The sequence below is a fragment of the Trichosurus vulpecula genome, chromosome 4 (assembly GCF_011100635.1).
Source record: "Trichosurus vulpecula isolate mTriVul1 chromosome 4, mTriVul1.pri, whole genome shotgun sequence".
Classification (NCBI taxonomy): domain Eukaryota; kingdom Metazoa; phylum Chordata; class Mammalia; order Diprotodontia; family Phalangeridae; genus Trichosurus; species Trichosurus vulpecula.
Genome location: NC_050576.1, coordinates 134,489,580 through 134,510,823, shown reverse-complemented (window position 1 = coordinate 134,510,823; position 21,244 = coordinate 134,489,580). Strand labels below are relative to the sequence as shown.

Genomic DNA, 21,244 nt, shown 5'->3' with positions numbered 1-21,244 from the left:
AATCCTCATTAAAGATCTGCAGCCCCACAAACAACATAATCCCAACCATTCCTTCCTTCATTCAGAACCTGTTGAGTATTTTCTACATCTGCAGTCCCCCGATAGGTGATAAATCCATGAGGGTCCCATGTGCTGAGTTCCATAAAACTGCCAAGAGCTATTTGCTAGCATGGAAACTGCACAAGAGTCCCCAGAGAACCTCAACAATTTCTGGCACATATGCTAATGTGCAAAAGCCAGCACTGGAGAGGGAAAACAGCACTGTTATGAGAACCTCAGAGAGAGGTTCAACTTCTCCCTTTGTCTTTTATACTTTCTACTCACCTCTTCTGAATACATTCTGGACAGACTGTCACCTTCACTGACCTGACAGAAACGTCAATTGGAATAAGGTCAGATTCCTGGGTCAGGACAACATTCATTAGTCTGTGCAGTGGAGCAAACACATCTCTCTCCTTGTTGGCATCAGAAATCACGATGGGCTTTGATTCCAGCCACAATGGCCTCTTTGCTCTTCCTCACACATGACCTTTCATTGATCATTTCTAAGCCTTTATACAGGTTGTCTCCTGCATGTCTGGAATGCCCTTCTTCCTCAACCCAGTCTCAAAAAATTCCTAGCTTATTACCAGGGTTTCAAGTTTACCTCTTACATGAGGCCCATACCTGATCGTTCCCATTGTTAGTACCTTCCCTCACCTCTAAAATTTTACTATGTATGTCATAAGATGCATTATAGATGGAGAGCTGGAAGGAATCTTAGCTAGAGAACAACTAGTCCTAGGATCATCACCTTAGAGGGGGTTGATTCCAACGCTTCTGCTTTAAAAATGGGGAAACTGAGGCACATAGAGATGAAGTAATATGCCTTAGGTCACAAAGGTAGTGATAGAATCAGGTTTTGAACCCAGATTCTCTGACTCCAAAGCCAGCGCTCTTTCCACCGTGTGACATTTTATATTTATTTATTCTTGTATAGCTATTTTTTCCATCACCATCATCATCATCATCATCATCCCTAGCATCCAGCACTTTATACACCTTACCTCATCTGATCCTCCAAACAATCCTATGAAGTAGGTGCTATCATAGTCCCCATGTTACCAAGAAGGAACCTGAGGCTGAGATTGAGGGATTTACCAAGGGTCACAAAGGGAGTAAGAAGCTGAGGCTGGATTTGAACACAGGTCTCCTTGGTTCCAAGACCTGCGCTCTGCAATGCTTAGCTGCCTAACAGAATGTAAGCTCTTTGAGGGTTGCAACTTTTATTTTCGACTTTGTATTCCTAGCACGGTGCCTTGAACACAGTAGTAAAGAAGTGTTTGTTGAATGAATGAATATATAATCTGTTTACCTTTCCAGGACTAGCCACATGGAACCCAGGGGCTTTGCAGCTTCTTCCTTTTCTTTCAGAATGAGAAAAGAAGCTAGGAATTTGCTTATAAGCTGAGCAAAGCATCACACAAAAATCCCACTTCTGAGCATGCTGGATTTTATTTTAAGAAAAAAGCAAACAAAAGGCATAGCATAAAATCCTGCAAAATGAACTGCTCTGCTCATCGATTTCCTGTCATTAATAGAGACCAATTTGGGGACTAATTAGGGGCCTGATGAGGTGGGGAGGGGAGGAGGACTTTTAAGAATATGTCCCAAGAACTAACACTGAATGGTCATCCTCGAAATTTGCAATTTGATGAATAAAAACAAATGAAAAATTTCAAAGTAGATCTCGATGGCCACAGTGTGTTTGTTTTAATAAAGAAAACTGCATGGTATATTAGAAATAGTACTGGGCCTGGCAGTAGAAGAACTGGCTCTGCTACTCATTTCCTGTGCACTGTATTTAACCCTTATGGTCCTCAGTTTCTCCATCTGTAAAATGAGGAAGGACTAGATAATCTCTAAGGTTCCTTACACTTCTAACTGCTATGAGTTCGACCACAACTAAGAAAATTTACTTCTGCCAACAATCCTATTATCATTATCTAATTATTATAATTATGCTTAATAATAACCATATCTTGACATCTTGAATTATATTTAGCCCCTTTACATTTCCCTAAATACTTTCATATCCATAAGCTCGTTTGATCCTCACAAAAGCACAGCAACATGGGGAGGGAAGATGTTTTTATCTCTATTTTATGGATGAGAAGGAAGAAAAACCACTAAAAGGTCATATGATTTGCCCACAGTGCTAGTGAGCAGAGTTCAGAATTAGTACTAGAACCCAGACCTCCTGATCATTAGTCCAGTGGTCTTTGGCAAGAAGGATTATTTCAAATCATGTAAGAAAAATATTCACAGCTTTTGACTCTCATATCTCACTACTGGATGTATACCCCCTCCCCCAAGCATGTCAAAGGCAGAAAAGTCCCATTTATACCACAATATTCATAGTAGTACTTATTATGGCCACAAAAAGTTATGGGTGCCTGTCAACTGAGGAAGAGCTGAATAAACTTTGGTACAGCAATGTCATGGAATAGCCTCGTGCCATATGAAATGACATGAGTGGGGTGGCTAGGTGGCGCAGTGAGTAGAGCACTGGCCCTGGAGTCAGGAGGACCTGAGTTCAAATTTGACCTCGGACACTTGACACACTTACTGTGTGACCTTGGGCAAGTCACTTAAACCCAAACTGCCCTGCCAAAAAACAAAACAAAACAAAACAAACAAAAAAAAGAAATGATATGAGTGTAGAATTCAGAGGAACTTGAGATGACTTATATGACCTGATGCAGAGTGAAACAAGCAGACAGGAAAAGAATATCCACAATGATTATAGTCACATAGATGAAAAGAATTCCAAAATGAAGCTGCATGGTGAATAATTGTAACAACCATTCCTGGACCCAGAAGAGAGATGAGGAGGCACCTTCCTTCTTTTGGAAGAGAGGACGAGCGGGTGGTGTGGGGTCAATGGATATCAAGATGTTATTGGCATACAGTGAGTGCTCAGTAAATACAAGTTGATATCAGATGCAGTCACTGTGTTTGCTGATTTTGCTCAACATTTTATTTATTTATTGGTACAAGGGAGCATTCGTGGGGAGGGGGAAGAGGGAAGGTTTATCCAGAAATGAAACTGATATAAAAACAAAAGGTCAAAGTGAAACAATTCTTAAAATGATAATGTCAATCCCACAGATCACCTGATTATCAGTTTATAAAAAATAACGGACATGGCTGTTGTTGGGTCGTTTCAGTCGTGTCTGACTCTCTGTGACCCCGTTTGGGATTTTCTTGATAAAGACACTGGAGTGACTTGCCATTTCCTTCTTCAGTTCATTTTATAGATGATCAAACTAAGGCAAACAGGGTTAAGTGACTTGCCCAAAGTTAGACTTCTAGTATACGCCTAAGGTCACAATTGAACTCAGGTCCTCCTAACTCTCAGCATGGTGATCTGTCCACTGCCCCACCTAGCTGCCCAATAGACACAGACCTGGAAGGAATTACAGATCAATCAACACCCTCATTTTATAGGTGAAGAGCTGAGCCCCAGAAAACATAATGACCAAATGGAGAGAACAGTGACAACATTCACAAATGAGAGCTCTCAATTCCAAACTTGGGGCTCCTTCTACTGTCCCAAGACAAAGCACGGCCCTTCTCTGATGAGAGATCCAGTCTCAGAACAACACCCAGTACAAATATACATCCCACCTACCCATTGAGTTCCTCAGATGAGATGACAGTCATGAACACACCTTTAGAAGTTAAAAACATTCCCATGTGTAAAGTATTATCTTTATTAAAAGCATTGCCAGATGTCCCTGCCTATACTACTCTCCCCAGGAGCAAAGGTAGTGAAACGGAAATGGGACGATAAATTGAATGGACAGGACAGCTGCTGACCACAACTGACCCCACGGCATGAAGCCACTGAGAATGAAAGCTGGCTCCACTGTTGGAAGAATATTTTCCTTTCAATTTCATTTCAATGCAAGGCAGACAGTTGCTCTGATAATCCACATACTGTAATGTCCCCTGAATTGCTTTCAATGCATTCAGACTAGGCTCCTGTTAGTGAGGCCTAAACAGATTCTCCTCTTCATGGCCAAGGCAGAGTGCACAGAGGCCAAGAAGGAATAATGAGGTGGTGACACTTTCTATGACTCTCTATGGTTAGGTTTGCAGATTGAGCAATGCCATCGCTATTTCCTTAGCCACAGGCATGGCCTGTGGTAGTCTGCTGCCAGTAGGTCTGGTTTGTCTGGAAATGAAACTGAGATAGGCACAAACTGAAGAAGAGAGAGAGAATTGGGGGGAGGGGTAGAGAGAAGGGAGGGAGAAAGAAGGGGGAGAGAGAGAAGGAAAAGAGAGAGATTGAGGAGAGAGAGAAGGGGGGAGAGAGGAGGAGGAGGAGAAGGAGGAGAAGGAGGAGAAGGACGGGAAGGAGGGGAAGGAGGGGAAGGAGGGGAAGGAGGAGAGGAGGAAGAGGAGGAGGAGGAGGAAGGGAGAAGAGGAGACATCCCCTTTCCTCAAACTTTTCCTGGCTGAGCAGGCTCATGGCACCAGCAACTTTCACAGTCGGTGTGTCAAAGGTTTGGAGTCTCTTCCAGAGGAAAACATTTCAAAACAGAAATAAGACAAGGTTGTGGAACATAAACCAATTTCATCATGAGGAGAAAACCATTGAATATGCACTTGAAATCCACTGACCAACCAACCAACTAATCAATATTTACTGAGCATAGGTTTTATGTTCGTCAGCCTAAGGAGCATTGACAACAACAAAAAGGAGACACTTGCTGCTTCTCCTTAACATTGCTGCCTGTGGTCCTGACACGTATCATTCATGACTGTCATTAAAATCCAGACGAGGGCCTGCATTGTGTCATAGCCCTGGGCTTCGAATCCTGGCTCGGACACTTAAAAAAGAATCACAATGTCTGAATCTCCATTTCCCCCTCCTTAAAATGGGGATAATACTTGCATTACCTATCTTTTTGGCATATTGCAAGGAAACCACTTTTTAGAGTTTAAAGCATTATGTCATTGCAACTCATTCTAATTATTACATATGAGGCACTGTGCTAGGTAGAAAAGATGTCGCAGGTCTTTCCTGTTGCATGGGTGATGTGAATTTAAGAAACTGGATGTATACAAGGAAGGGGACTTCTTTTCTTTATTCACATCTAGCTTATTTGCCAGGAGTCACTTGTTTCTAGACTTTTATAGGACAAAACTCTTATTCACTAGCAAAACTGACATCTATATAGTGCTTTAAAATTGTAAAGCATTTCACATACACATTTAAGCCTCACAATAAACCCATCAGCTATTATCATCACCCCCGTTTCACAGATGAGGAAACTAAAGTTCTTACAAGGTTGTGTCTCACCCACAGTCACATAAATAGTAATTATCAGAGAAAGGTTGAATTTGAGCTCAGAGCTTCCAGACTCCAAGCCTTGAACTCTATCCCACCTGGGAAGTGCCCAGGGAAGTGTTCCATGACTGCCCCACACAACATACCTTGGATTGTGTTAGGCATAGGGGACAGTCGCAATCAAAGCAGTACTGTTCTTTCAGCTGCTTCTGTCTCTCTGCACTGGGCATCAGCACATCAAGGTAGCAGATGGTAAGCTGTGTGGAAGCAAAAGGGGTAAAGAGAAGAGATGGTAAGGCTGGGTTCTGTACCAAGTCTCCTAGGTAACATGTTCCACGGGCCACGTGGAATATGAAGTTGGGGCATCCATGAACAAGGGGCTGAGTGGAAAGGGCTTTTCTGATGACCTTTGAAGAGACAGGGTGGGGTTGGGGGATAATGGCTCACTTAGTTTGTTCTGGCTACCTATCTTCCTAATGAGGCTCCTGATTTTCAGGCTCTCCCCTCTACAGACCATCCTCCACAAAGCTGCCCAAATTATCCTCCTAAAGTAAAAGCCTGACCATTTGACTCTGGCCCAAGAAATTGCAAGAGCGCCTTATTGTCTCTAGGATAAAATAATAACTCTCTAACTGGGAACTTAAAAAGCCTCTCCCTGTCTGGCTCCAGCCTACTTTTCCAGGCTTTTTTTTCCTATTAATCCCCTTCATGCACTCTATGTTCTAGCCAAATTAGTTTATTTGCTATTCCTAGAACTTTGCACGGGGTGTATGTGTGTTTATGTGTATATTTGTATACAGGCAGCTATACATGTGTGTATATGTACATTACATTATATGATACATACATCCATCTATACTTGTATATGGGCATCCATTTGCATATTACATACTTATGCAAATGTGCATGTACATGTATGTGTGTATAAATATGCACCTATGGGTACGTGTGCGTGCAAATGTACTTATATGTGTATGACACACGCAGTACAAGTGTTATTATTACTATTATTTTGGAAGTTTTGTTGAATGTTGTTTTTTTAAATCCAAATCTGCTTGTTTTTAGGCTTAAAATCCTAAGTTCACAGATTTAGACCCAGAAAAAACTTCAGGGGCCATCTAGTCCAGGGGTATCAAAATAGATATATACACACACATATACATATACATATATATATGTATATATATATACATATACATGTATATATATGTATGTATGTATATATCCTGTACTTGGAATATACCCAGCTCCTAGCATTTTCTCTGGCTGTTCTCTATGCCTGGAACTGTCTCCTTCCTCCACTCTGACTACTGACCTCCCCGGCTTCCTTTAAGTACCAATTAAAATTCCACCTTCTACAGGAAGCATTTCCTAACCCCTCTTAATTCCTTCTCTTTCTTTATCTCCTATTTATCCTGTCTATAGATTGTTTTGTATATATTTGTTTTTATGTTGTCTCTCCATTAGATTATAAGCTCCTTGAGGGCAGCAACCATCTTGTGCCTTTTTTTTGTATCCCCAGCACTTAGCACAGTGTCTGATACATAGAAGGTGCTTAATAAATGTTTATTGATTAAGTAACTGATGCTCACGTCTACCTATTAAAATCCTTGGCTTCCTTCAAGGCTTAGTTCATGTGCCACCTCGTATGGCAGGGGTTCTTAACCTGGGGTCCACAGAGCCTCAACAGGTCTGTTGATAAATTTCAGGGGGCATGTGAATTTAGATGGGAAAGTTATATATTTATTTCCACCAACTTGCATCTGAAATTAAACATTCCCTTCAATGACTGAAAAACATTATTGTGAAAAAGGATCCATTGATTTCACCAGATTGTTAAACGGGTCCATGACACACACAAAAACCCCCAACTCCAGGAAGCCTGACTTCAGGCCCCTAGTTCTTACTGCTCTCTCCCAAGGGTAGCATCACTTATTGCTTTGTCTTTGTATCCCTAAGACCTAGCATGATGCCTTGCATATAGCAAATGCTTAATAAATGCTTGTGGGACTGGAAAGCAGCAAGTGGAATGAAGTGGGAGTGGTGGGAATAAGCATTTATATATCACCTACAATAAGCCAGACATTGTGCTAAGCACTTTTGCCTATATTATCTCCTTTGCTCCTCACAGCAACCCCATAATTATTCCAATTTTACAGTTGAGGAAACTGAGGCAAAGTATTAGGTGACTTGCCCAAGATCACACAGTTAGTAAATGTCTGAGCCTGGTTTTGAAATCAGGTGTCTCTGACTCTGGGTCTAGCACTCTATACACTGAACCATCAGCTAGCTGCCCTGAATGAGGGAAGGAATAGGAAGCAAGATGGTTTGTGCGTCATTTTAGGACTCTTGCGTTCCCAGTGCCTACCACAGCACCTTTCACGTAAGCAGGTGCTTAATAAATTCCTGTTGAACTCAATTGCACTTTAATTAGAAAAATAAAGCAGTGGGAAGGTTTATCCAGTGGCACAGTCCTTTTACATAAACCCATTACCTTACTAAATGGAGACCTGCTTCACTTCACTCCATCTTAAACCCTGAATAAAAATCATGGCTCTAGGTAACATGGAAGGAATAATTTCTTGACAAAGATGGTTAAACATGGGAAAGTTGCCTTTTTCCCCCTGGGCTCTTTAAAATCCAATGGATACCCACCTGTCTAAAATTGTATACTGACTGGAGGCATACACTACACTCTGGTCAGTGGGGCTCTGGCCTTTAGGCACATTTCCCAGTTATCAATCCAATTCCACTGTCACAGAGAATCAGTCAAGCCAACAGCACCTATGAGGTGCCTGGAGGTACTCCACCGATGCCATCTTTGCCCATGCTGGTAAAACAACTCATAAGTAACTGCTATCTTGATAACAGTAACAAAAACAAAAAAAAAAATCCATCGGTGCTCTTACAAAGAAGTCAGCAGGGAGCAAGAGATGAAGTGTTTTCTTCCAACCACAGAACATTAAATGGATTGGGAAAGGTCTTGGCTGGTTTCCCCGTAAATACCTATAGTTGCCAATCAACGTGCTCCCATTTTGAAAAATGTGCCCATTCTCTGCGGTATCTCATCAGCGACAACATTAAGGTCCAAATGCAAAGATTTTCTCATTTGGAGCTGGGCTGGTGTTTGGGCTATAGAGGGGCTAATGAATAGGTGGTTACAATGGAAACTAGCCTAGCTGAACTGGCTCCCAAAACTGCCCGGACAGACTGGGCCACTTCTCAATCACTTAGAATTGTGGCTTCTCTCTGGCAACTAAAGGGAAATACCCAGCATTCGGCTCTTTGGCTGAATGCTATAAAGTCATATTTAATTTTAATGCTGAAAAACACAACCAAGTTTATGTTAATCATTTAATCAGCAACACATAAAAACCTTTATTAAAGACTCATTCGCCTGCTGATTTAATTCGGAATCTGTTCATTGAGTGCAAGGCTCATTTAGCTGGTACATATTCATGGAGCACAGCCATCGATCAGCTGTGGCTTTAATAGCATAAAAGAAAATAAAATATTATTAACACGTGCATGCAGCTGACCACTTTGTCAATTTACTACAGCTCCTATGGAGAATGGAGTAAATTATTTCCAGCAGCAGAAGAGTATTATTATTATCTTGGAAGTCTTACTTAGTGTATAAAGGAGCTAGATTTAAAAAAAAATCCATATTTGCTTGTTTTTAAGGCTTTAAAAAATGGGGCAGCTAGGTAGTGGGGGCAGTTGGGTGGCACAGTGGATAGAGTGCCAGGCATCAAGCCAGGAAGACTAATCTTCTTAGGTTCAAATCCAGCCTCAGACACTAAATAGCTGTGCGACCCTGGGCAAATCACTTAACCACTTAACCTTTTTTGCCTCAGTTTCCTCATCTGTAAAATGAGCTGGAGAAGGAAATGGCAAACCACTCTAGTATCTTTGTCAAGAAAACCCCCAATGGAGTCAGAGAGAGTCAGACAAATGATACAACTGAACAACAATAAAAAGGCTTAAAATCATAGGCTCGCAGATTTGGAGCTGGAAGAAGCCTCTAGTCTGGGGGGGGGATGTAAGACTTCAGGCCCCTGGCCAGCAAAACCCCAGAGTGGACAGAACCAGATTAAAATGTCATTGGGAAATATTTAGCAAAATAAAATTTAAAACATATAGTATACCATAGATAATATTAATTTGTGGTTTTCTAATGCAGCTGGCAAAGATCACTTCGATCTGAGTTTAATACTGCTGATCTAGTCCAAACCAATCATTTTACAGATAAGAAAAGTGAGGACCAGAGACATTATGTCCTTTGTCCAAAGTCAGATAAAGAGTTAAATGACAGAACTAGAATGTGAACCCAGGGTTTCTGACTCCAAATTCAGCATTCTTTCTTCTGTAGCACACTGCTAAATCTTGACTATGGAAGTTACTTGGAAATCCCAATGCTAAGAGATTTGGCTTCACATGAAACCGGTTTTCCATGATCTGTAACAGGGTAGTGAGATGCAATTAACATAAAACCTACTCTGCATCCCTTGAATACAATTCAAACTTACTTCAAGATATACAGACCCTAAATGGAAAAGTGATTTTTTAATTATCCCAGTGAGAGCTAATAGGAATACTTTTCTTAAGATCATAGGTATGGAGCAGGAAAGGATCTCAGAGGTCCCTAGTCCAAACCCCTCATTTTAAAGATTAGGAAACTGAAGCCCAAGAAGGCTAAGTAATATGCTCAAAGTCACGTAAGCATCAAAGGTGGGATCTGAACCCAGGTTCTTTGACTCCAAAGCCACTGTACTATGCTGCCTCTCCTTTTTGGACTCTTTTACGTCTAATCACTTTTTAAGGAGCCTGAACAAACTCTGGGTGAGCAGAAGGGCCCTCCTCATTAAAAGGAAAAAAAAAAACAACCCCACCCCCCCCCAAAAAAAACCAAGGACTTTAGCTTTCAAATTTGTATTTGAGAAATCATTTTGTTGAGTGCTTCTATGTAGGGCTCACATTCCCACTGTCTGATTCAGGTCTATAGCCTGCTGGCCAATAGTATTATTTATAACAGCAAGAGCCTTTGCTAGGCATGAATTCCTATGACTACAGCTTGGACTGACCAGACTTCTCCAGTCTACATTTTATGAGACTGTCTGATCATAAAAGGCATGTCATTGCTGAACACATCCCTGAAGGTGGCAACTATTATCTTCCCGCTAAGTATGCTGTGATTTTTCCACTGTTAAAAAAAAAAAAGGTACCATCTCTATAGGGACCCAGGTGGAAGCAAAGGAGAAATGTCAAAGCTGAAACAAGAAAACCTAGGGAATTCGTTATTGAAGATTAAAACCCTCAATAAGGAGAGGTGAGTGTTATAATTGGTAATATTTGGAAGACAAATGTGTTTCTGGAGACCAGAATGAAAGACGGCCTTAGGAAGAGAGTTACAAAGGCTACGGAACTTCCACAGCTCACCCCCATTACTATTTCTTTCTTCCGGTTATTAGATGTAATTATGCTCTCCAATCTGGGATATATTAGGAGTTCTGTTCTGCTCCCTAGCTTCTCTAGGCCTGACATTTGAAGCTCTCCATTTCTACCTTCAAAATGATCTGGCTTCCTCCATAGACCTTTTCCATGGTCTTATTACTCACAGGTGAGGGTATCTAATTGTGGTTGCCTGAAAAACTTCTGGTTTGAAAATACTACTTCCTCATCCCTCATACCCCTTCTCGGAACCCCCACTCCAACCTCTCCAATATCGAAACTCTTCTTTGCTAGAAAGTTCCATCCCTCACACAACCTTGCTAATTAGTATCTATTAGTATCTTTCTCCCTCCTATTAGAGGTAGGGAAACCAATCAGATAGAGATGAATAAGACTCTAGCCTTCCCCATAAAACACTGAGGCCTCTTAAGCATTGTTGTACCAACCTTGGTCTGTTGTGTAAAACAACCTAGGTATCTCATACTGAAGAGTTGAAGGAGGAGTATAACCTGGGTGCTGAGGCAGGTAAGCACCTGTCACCTGGACCCCTACAGCTGTCTGATTCTATCCTTATCTTTTGTTCATCAGTTCATACATTTAGAGCTGGCAGAGACTTTAGGGGATGTCTAATGCAATGCCCTCATTTTAGAAAGTCCTCTATTTTACTGAAAATCCATATTTTGCCTTGGAGCATGATACTCAGTTTTGCTGGGTAGGTGATTCTTGGTTTTAATCCTAGCTCCATTGACCTCCGGAATATTGTATTCCAAGCCCTTCGATCTCTTAATGTAGAAGCTGCCAGATCTTAGGTTATTCTGATTATGTTTCCACAATACTCAAATCATTTCTTTCTGGCTGCTTGCAATATTTTCTCCTTGATCTGGGAGCTCTGGAATTTGGCGACAATATTCCTTGGAGATTTCTTTTGGGGATCTATTTGAGGAGGCGATCGATAGATTCTTTCAATTTCTATTTTGCCCTGTGGCTCTAGAATATCAGGGCAGTTCTCCTTGATAATTTCTTGAAAGATGATATCTAGGCTCATTTTTTGATCATGGCTTTCAGGTAGTCCAATAATTTTTAAATTATCTCTCCTGGATCTATTTTCCAGGTCAGTGGTTTTTCCAATGAGATATTTCACATTATCTTCCATTTTTTCATTCCTTTGGTTCTGTTTTATAACATCTTGATTTCTCATAAAGTCACTAGCTTCCACTTGCTCCAATCTAATTTTTAAGGTAGTATTTTCTTCAGTGGTCTTTTGGACCTCCTTTTCCATTTGGCTAATTCTGCCTTTCAAGGCATTCTTCTTCTCATTGGCTTTTTGGAGCTCTTTTACCATTTGAGTTAGTCTATTTTTTAAGGTGTTGTTTTCTTCAGTATATTTTTCAGTATTTTTTTGGGTCTCCTTTAGCAAGTCATTATAACCAGAATGGACTTTGTTTTCTTTGAATGACTCAGCTTACCACATTGAGCTTCCCTGGACACTGGGGCTTGCTCTTCCGGGGCAGGAATCCCAGCGACCATGCCAGGAATCAGAGAACTTCCTGTGTGATGAGTCATGGGGCTGGCTGAGGGGAGGTGTGTTAACCTGGTCTATGCTAGGGGGAGGGGCCAAGTCAAGAACCAATCGGCCTTGGTCGTTCAGGCGGCGCTTGATGATGTCAAAAACTCTATAAGAGGGGAGAGGACAGCTTGAAGCTTCTCTCTTCCTTTTCCGGTTGGAGCCAGAGACGCCTACAGCCAAAGCTGAGCTGCCGGTAGCAGAGCTGACTGGAGTGCTGAGCAAGGACTGGAGGCCAGTGGGTAATCTTCTTACCATAGAGGGGAAGCATGTATACGATTTTGCCTTATACTATCTCACTTCTCTGTGGCCTCCTGGTTACCCTTGTGAGGAGGACTTATTGAGCCTGGAAGCTTTTGATGAAAATATCAAAATGGGGACGCTGGTTTGTGGGCTTGTTACTGTGGAGTGTAAATACATGCTTTAGTTCTCCTGCCTTCTGCCTAGAGAATTCCTTATATCCTGTGGTTCCGGACCTTTTAGGCACATATGAGATTCTCTTTGAAATCATAAATTCTGCCTTCCTAATATAGTCATTGACTTGTTTTTCATGGTTTTCTCACATCCTTCTCATTTCTCTTCCCAATTTTTCCTCTACTTCTCTAACTTGCTTTTCCAAATCCTTTTTGAGCTCTTCCATGGCCTGGGACCAGTTCGTGTTTTTCTTGGAAACTTTTGTTGTAGGTTCTTTGACTTTGTTAACTTCTTCTGTCTGTATGTTTTGGCCTTCTTTGTCCCCAAAGAAAGAATCCAAAGTCTGAGACTGAATCTGGGTGCATTTTCGCTGCCTGGCCATAATCCCAGTCAACTAACTTGACCTTGGAGTTTTCCAGTGAGGTATGACTGCTTGTGGAGTTAAGAGAACTATGTTCCACGTTTGGGGGGATGCGCCAGCTCTGCCACACCAGCACTCCTCCTTCCCCAAGAACCCCCAACCTGGACTGGACTTAGATCTTCAGCAGGCTCTTCACTCCTGCTCTGATCTGCCACTTAATTCCTCCCACCAGGTGGGCCTGGGGCTGGAAGCAACTGCAGCTGTAGTTCTGTAGCTGTCCCACCTCCTCTGCCCCCAGGGCAGTAGCTGAACCAGGTCCTTCCACTCCCACAGCTTTTCCCACTAACCTTCTCTGTTGTCTTTGGTGTTTGTGGGTTGAGAAGTCTGGTAACTGCTGCAGCTCACTGATTCAGGGCGCTAGGGCAGGCTCTGCCCAGCTCCTAGTCTGGTTGGTCCGCACCCCTCATGCTGGGCTCTGCTCCGCTCTGCTCCCAGCTCCGTGTGGGATAGACCTCACCCAGAGACCATCCAGGCTGTCCTGGGCTGCGGCCCTGCTTCCCTCTGCTGTTTTGTGGGTCCTGCAGTTCTAGATTTGGTTCAGAGCCATTTTTTATAGGTTTTTGGAGGGACTGGGCGTGGCGCTCATGCTAGTCCCTGCTTTCCAGCTGCCATCTTCGGAATACACCTTTTCTCAGTGGTTCATGGTACCAGGAAAGCATCGACATCTGGGTTTACAAGTCAGAGGCTCCTAAAATGGTTGCCAGAGTCCCACGCCACTCTTCCAGTGACTGAGAGCCCCACCAATGCCCTCATTTTAGAGAAGAGGAAACAGAAACCTTGAGAGAACAAGTGATTTACCCACAGTCACAGAGATAAGTGTCAGAGGTGTGATCTGAACCCAGGTCACTGCTTTTTTTTCCCCAATATTAAGATGGGATCCAACAGCACAATTGCTGCCTCTTCTTCTTTTTGCTCAACAATGCACCTATAATAAAAAGTCCCCCGCCCTTTTTTTTTTTAACCTTTTGCTTCTTTTGTGGAAATCTCCAAGTCTCAAAAAAGTATCTGAAATGAACTGGGGCAGTGACGATCCCATAAGTATTTTGAGAACCCATTTTGTCCTTAGCAGGCTACATCCAAGCTAGAGAATCTGAAAGCTGGAGTAGAAATTGAGAGCTGGAAGAAATCGCAGAGTCTATTCCAGCCCTGCTGAATGCAGGGATATTCATATGCTTCTGCTTGGACACTTCCAATGAATAACTGTCATTATTTGAGCCAATATTAAGTGTTCTTCCATTCTTCTCTGGGGGTGCTGGTAAGGAGTGAAGGGTCCAATACAGAGGTAGAAAGCATAATTCTCAGTGATAATTTATTAGTAATTATTTTTGAATTTTTTAAATTTTAGTCCAAAGAGGCAGCAGGCACATATTGTGCACAAAGGGGCTGATCCCTCTTAATTCCAGTGCCTCCCCTCTGTTAATTATTTCCTACTTGGTTGCTTTGTATATGTTTGTTTATATATTATCTACCCCATTAGATGGTAATCTCTTTGAAGGTAGGGACTTTCTTTTGTATCTCCAGAGCTTAGCCCAGTGCCTGGCACATAGTAGGTGATTAACCTCAAACACCCTCTTGTCCAATTCCTTTATTTTGCAGATGAGGAAAATCAACGTCACACAAGCAGTAACTAACAGAAGTGGGCCTGGAACCCAGGAGCTCTAAATGAAATAATTCATATGAAAAGGACCTAGATTAAGACCCACCTCTTACACAGACAGGACTGTGGCCACCCTGGGCGAATGATTTTAAAATCTGTTTTCCCATGACAACTCACTAAGTTTCCAAGCTGCAGAACAGCTTCAGGTGGGAGGAATTTCTTCATCCAGAGTTCATTGCACTAATGAAATCCCTTCCTTAAACCCTCCAAATTTAAATCAACATTGGAGTAATAAAAGAAGAAATCAGTCCCTTTCCCTTGGTGCCTAACGGTACAATTCTGTAGTTCTTCATATTTTTAAATTCAGGGACACATTTTATTTTTGTGGGGAACTCTGTCTGGAAAATGTCCCACAAGGATATAATAAGTTCTTTTAAGATGAATGAAAAGCAAATGGGAAGAGGAATCCAAGACTAGGCATGGTTGGGGGAGGGGAGGGAGAGGGCCAGTTCGAGTATAAGGAAGTAAGAAAACTTGCTTTTTATTTGTGCTTGAATGCTCCAGTTATTTCCATTAGTTATCCTTGTTCCTTCATCAGCATGGGGCAGGAGGGAGTGGCTGACTTGGTTTAATCTGGTTCTCATTTTGCTTAAGGGGAAAAAAAGAAAAGAAACCCAACCCAAACCTTTGACCAAAGCCCTCATGTGCCTGAGAATGGCTGCAGAGGCGGTTCTTCCTGTTAAGTGTCCTCAAATTATATACAAGAAAATCATCTTTAGTCTTCTTTGGGGAGATCATGGTCGAAGCTTAATTAGTACACTTGTTCTAAACATAAGAATCTCAGCATATGTTTTCGCAAAGAAAAAAAAAATCACTTGCTCTAAAGGAAACTAGCTTGGGGTCAGAAATATTGTAGCCAAATCCCTTGCTTACACAAAATATGGTATCTGAGGGTTTGAGTTTTATTGCCTGTGTGCTGTATAAATAAACAAAAGCTTGTGGCATTTGGGTTTCGTGCAATAAATAATTCACTGAAATAAACGGAAAAGAGGGAGAATACCAGGCTCTGGGAAAGCCCCCACCCCCACAAGAAACAAACTGGGCCCTGAAAGCAGCAAAGGGAACACTAGCCTCCAGAAAGTCTCTCTCCGTGAGTAGTTCTCCTGGTAACCAAAGGAGCAAAGGTAGTTATCTTTCTTGGACATCAGAAAACTGGGGGTAAGGATGATCTTCTGGTCAGAATATTCCAATCTCGGGGCAGCTAGGTGTAATAAGTAGAGCACCGGCCCTGGAGTCAGGAGGACCTGAGCTCAAATCCGGCCTCAGACACCTGACACATGTACTAGCTGTGTGACCTTGGGCAAGTCACTTAACCCCAATTACCCTGCCCCCCCCCAAAAAAGAAATCTTTGCAGGAGAAATGTTTGCCTTTATTTAAAAAGGGGATCAATGTCTTGGGGAGGGGATGCTGGGGGTCCTCTCTGAGCATTTTAGTGTTTTCACTGCAGAAAGGTTTGCTGCCCTCAATGCTGTGCTGACTATTCAAACATATTATTACTCATTTTATTGCTGGGATCCATCCACTCATTCAATAAGCATTTATTAAGTACCTACTGTGTGCCTGACACTGGAGATACAAAGACAAAACAATTCATGCCTTGAAGGAGTTTATATTCTATTGGGGATGGGGGTAAATGATACGTATAAAAGTAAATACAAGATACATAAAAAATGGATACAAAGGGGGTGATTTTGCAAAACTGCTTTTCATATATATATATATATATATATACATTATATATATAATATTTTATGTATATATGTATATCCCAAGTTTTTCAGCAGTGCAAAGAGCAAAGATACAGACAGAATTTGCCTCCAGAGGAAGAATTGAGAATAAGAGGTTTTTAGATGGTGATGTAGAACCAATGATGGGGGGAGGAGGGAAGGAATTGAGGAAGGGGAGAAGTGTGCAGTGAGTAGTCAATCAACATTGTTCCAGGCACTGTACTAGGGGACAAAATTGACAGTCCCTGCCCTCAAAGACCTCACTTGTATGGTATCTATGATTCGTCTTTTCCTCGATAACTGGACAATGGCACACCCTTTGATAAATTAGTGGGTAGAAGCAGAGAGGAAGGCATCTTTGATGAACATAAGCAGTGGGGGGTGGGGTGGAGTGGCAGAATATGAGTACATTCATTACCTCTTCTCCCAGCTGGATATTTCGGACTGCTCGAAGGAAGAGGCTGGGTCCCTCGAACACAATCACACAGTTTGGTTCACAACTGTGATTCAGCAAAGACATGCTAGATGGGGGGAAAATAGTTTTTAAAAAATATAATCATAGAATGTTGGGGCTAATAGTGATCTTACATATAATCTAGTCTAAGGTTCTAATTTTACAGATAATGAAACAGCTTGCTTAATGTAGTACAGTTAGTAGTGGGAGATATGAAGGCAGCTAGGTGGCATAATGGATTGAAGTCCAGGCTTGAAGCGAGGAAGACCTAAGTTCAAAAACTGGTACCAGACACTTACCAGCTATGTGACCCTGGACAAGTCACTTAACCCTATTTGCCTCAGTCTCCTCACCTGTAAAATGAGCTGGAGAGGAAATGGCAAACAACTTCAGTATCTTGGCCAAGAAAACCCCAAATGGGCTCACAAAGACCCAGACACGACCAATCAACAAAACAACAAAAGGTGGGAGACATGGGGCCAAAACTTAGACTTCCTAATTCCTATCCCAATGCATTCTACAACACCAGAGGACCCCTCTTTTTTGAAAACTGCAAAAGATTAGAGGCTTGTTATCAAGTTCAAGATAAGGAAATTGTGCCTCAAGGAGGTCATGTGACCCAGACAAATTTAAATAGATACACCTCATATGTATTTTTTCACATGGAAATTGAGAAATAAACCAAAATACTCAAATATTAAAGTATGAGAATGAACCTAAATTAATTTAAAACTGGGCCAAAAGAATGGGCTGCAGAGGAAGTCGAGAATGGAAGTCTTCAAGTAAAAGGCTGACAACCATTCGTCAGGGGTGTTGTGGAGGGAGGAGTTTACTGTCCAGGTACCCAATGAACTGGATGACCTCTGAGGTTTCTTCCCACTCTAAGATTCTGTTTCTGTCATGAAGGAAACAAATTACAGAGCCATCTCTGCCTAGATATTTCTCACTGGTCATCAAACTGAAATAGACATGTGAGTTGAAATGATTATGTTGGGCAAGAAAGACTTCAAATTGGGGATGGGGAGAGGATCGCTCCAATGATTAACTGCTTAGGAGTTTTGATTATGGGCTTAGGAGACAGGTAACCAATTTACTTCCTGTGAAATAAAATATTCTAAATGAAAGAAGCTAATTAGGCTTGTTTGCGAATAAAAATGTTTTTGGGCTGCTCTTAGAACACCAACAGCCACTTTCTAGCATCTAGTAAGACGACGTCTTCAGTTATTTAATGAGCTATCCTGTTCTCACGGACAGTAGGTTCCCTCTTACTTCAAGCATAGGCCCGGTGCTTCTTCAACTGTGGGTCTTAACCTATAGGAGGTTGCAAAAAAAATTGGCAACAATAAAAGGTTTCTGAACGTGCAACGACCAAAAATTAATTAAAAATCAAATTTTTAATGAATCCGAGGTGTTTCTGGATGCACTTGCCCATGTTGCATCAAGCAGCTTCACCACAGCCTTGGTTCTGAACACAAAGCATGTGCACCGTCACACCTTGTAACGGCAAGGAATGCTGCCGAAATGCGAAAAGAGGCTGCGTGTGGAAAGAGTTTAAGAAGTCCTGCAAACTAGATGGCCGTCTTTCCAATATGTGATAGAGAGATATGTGACAAGTCAGATGTACAGAATGGCCTCCGAGGTCACTTACAACTTTTCTTTCTTTTGTAAAACTGTATAGAATACAAATAAAGATAAGCAGCAGCAGGCTCTACCGATTCTACTGTGAAGTGGGAACTAGGAGACCCGGATTCTAGGCCTATTCTTCCACTCACTGTGTGAGTATAAGCAAATTATTCCATCTCTCTAGGCCTCAATTGCTCATTTACAAAATGGAGCTAATTAATATTTGCACTACTAAAGACAATGTTGTGGAACCCGATGTGCATTTATTTGTTAGTCACTGATTAAGTGTTAGGGACTGAGGATAAAAAGACAAAAATGAAATTCTCTGACCTCAAGAAGCTTGCATTCTACTGGAGGAAAAGACACAAACAGAGCTAACATTTACTTTGGTTGTTCAGTCTCTTCGGTGGTGCCCGACTCTTTGTGACCCCATTGGGGGTTTTCTTAGCCAGGATACTGGAGTGGTTTGCCACTTTCTTTTCCAGCTCATCTGACAGATAAGGCAAACAGGGCTAATAGTCCTTGCCCAGGGTCACAGAGCTCATAACTCTCTTGAAGCTGGATATGAACTCAAGGAGATCTTTCTGACTCCAGGGCTGGCACTCCATCTACCGCACCACCTAGCTGCCCAAATAGCCCTTAAAAGTTTGCAAATCACATTTCATGTTTGATCCTCATAGCAACCATATGAGGTAGGTGTTATTACCTCCCATTTTACAGATGAGGAAGCTGGGGCAGAAAGAGACTGATTTGCCTAGGGTTACCCAGCTAGTAAGCATCTGAGGATGAATTTGGACTCGGGTCTTCCTGGATACAGGTCCAGTGCTCTACCTACTGTGCTCCTAGCTAGCTATGTATACGTGTGTGCTTGCATGTGCACGTGCGCACACACACACAAATAAGCATATGCAGCATACATACAAAATAAATACAGACATGTGTGGTAATTAATTTTTTGGAGGGGGAGGACCTAGCAGCTGCCAGAGGAGACCCAAAAGGCTTCATTATAGACTGTGGAGCATGAGCTGAGGTTTAACGGAAATGAGGAATTCTACGCAATGGAGATAAGACTTGCACTGAAGTTACCATAATTATTTATAATATGAAGGAGGTCAGCTCAACCTCCAATGTCCCTTAGAGCTCAAAAATTCAAGGATTCCATAATACATTTCTGATGACACAAGAGTGAAGCGATTATGGAAGCGTGAAGGGTATACATGTTCTTCTATCACAGAGGTTCTTAACCTGGGATCTATGAACTTGTATTTTTGAAATATCATTCTAACTATTTCAATATAATTGGCTTCCTTCTTAATCCCATGTGTTTTATTTTATGCATTTTAAAACATTATTCTGTTCTGAAAAAGGGTCTAAAGCCTTTGACATATGGTAAAATGCTTAACACAGCGCCTGGTACATTATAGGTGCTTCATTGAGCCAAAAGGGTTCATGACACCAGAAAGTATAAAAAGAGAACCCCAGCTTTAGTAGAAAAAAAAAGGGAAATGCCATTAGGCAATGTTGCTTTTTGGGTGAGGGAAATCAGATAATTAGACAGGAGGTCTGGGTACATGTGTGATAGGGAAGGAATTAGTGGAATTCGCATGAAGGATAAGCTCAAAGACCATTTAAGTATCCTTGGGGTACCTGTTTTTAATGAGAGAACTCAGGATATAAAATACCCTGCTCTGAACCTTTCCCCTTCCCTTCTCTGTGACCACCCAATAGGGTTGGGATGTAAGTAGAATGTAAATTCCTTGAGGTCAGAGACTGATCTGGTTTTGTCTTTGCCTGAGAATAGTAGGCAATCAATGAATGTTTATTATTGAATAGGAAAGCTACAACAAAATTTATGTTGCTTTCTCTTATCGTTGTGGCCTACTTTAATATTTTCTTCAGCTCTCACCTCTTTATCCTAATCATAAAAGGTCAAATTCTCTCAGAGAATAAGAACTCATTGGATTCCCAACTCCATGTGATTACTGTAGCCCACAATGAAAGGTCATAAGAGCACTTTTTTAAGCTCAAAGTTTTCCAATTTCTGGTAATTGATCATTAAGTTTCTTATTTGGCTCTTGTACCTATCACTTCAATAGCCCTCCTGGGTATCTCGGTGAGGGGAAGAAGGAAGGAAGGAAGGAAGGAAGGAAGGAAGGAAGAAAGAAAGAAAGAAAGAAAGAAAGAAAGAAAGAAAGAAAGAAAGAAAGAAAGAAAGAAAGGGAGAGAAAGAAAGAAAGAAAAAGATTTTCTGTCAGTAAATGAAATACTGTCCACCTACCTAGGATACAGGCCAACACCAACTTCCTGCATCTCTCCATTACTGATGGTGAAACCGTTACAGATCACCTGTAAAAACAAGAGGAAGAAATCGGGGTTAACAGAGAGACATTTTGGAAACTTCGTATCCAAGAAAAATAACATTTCAAAATAAAACACAGGGGGTGTTTTTGAAAACTAGATAGGTGATACGTCCAAGACTAGTGCTGTCACTTTTTAATTTTTAAGTGATCAAATCAGGGAAGTGCTCTACTGGAAAATTGCAGGCTATTACATGCAGATATCTTAGCATTTTACAAAAAAGGTGTGAGGCATTA

The 21,244-nt window shown here is 41.6% G+C and overlaps 1 protein-coding gene across 1 annotated transcript in view; it reads right to left on the bottom strand.

Annotated features, from left to right (window-relative positions):
* Window positions 1-21,244, bottom strand: part of SMYD3 (SET and MYND domain containing 3) — a 1,057,397-nt gene that overhangs the window by 225,930 nt on the left and 810,223 nt on the right. Inside the window, exons 6-8 of the mRNA XM_036758267.1 lie at window positions 20,929-20,996; window positions 16,992-17,094; window positions 5,485-5,595 (exon numbers count right to left, since the gene is read on the bottom strand). Of these exons, the coding sequence (XP_036614162.1) occupies window positions 5,485-5,595; window positions 16,992-17,094; window positions 20,929-20,996 (282 nt within the window). The remainder of the gene's footprint in view (window positions 1-5,484; window positions 5,596-16,991; window positions 17,095-20,928; window positions 20,997-21,244) is intronic.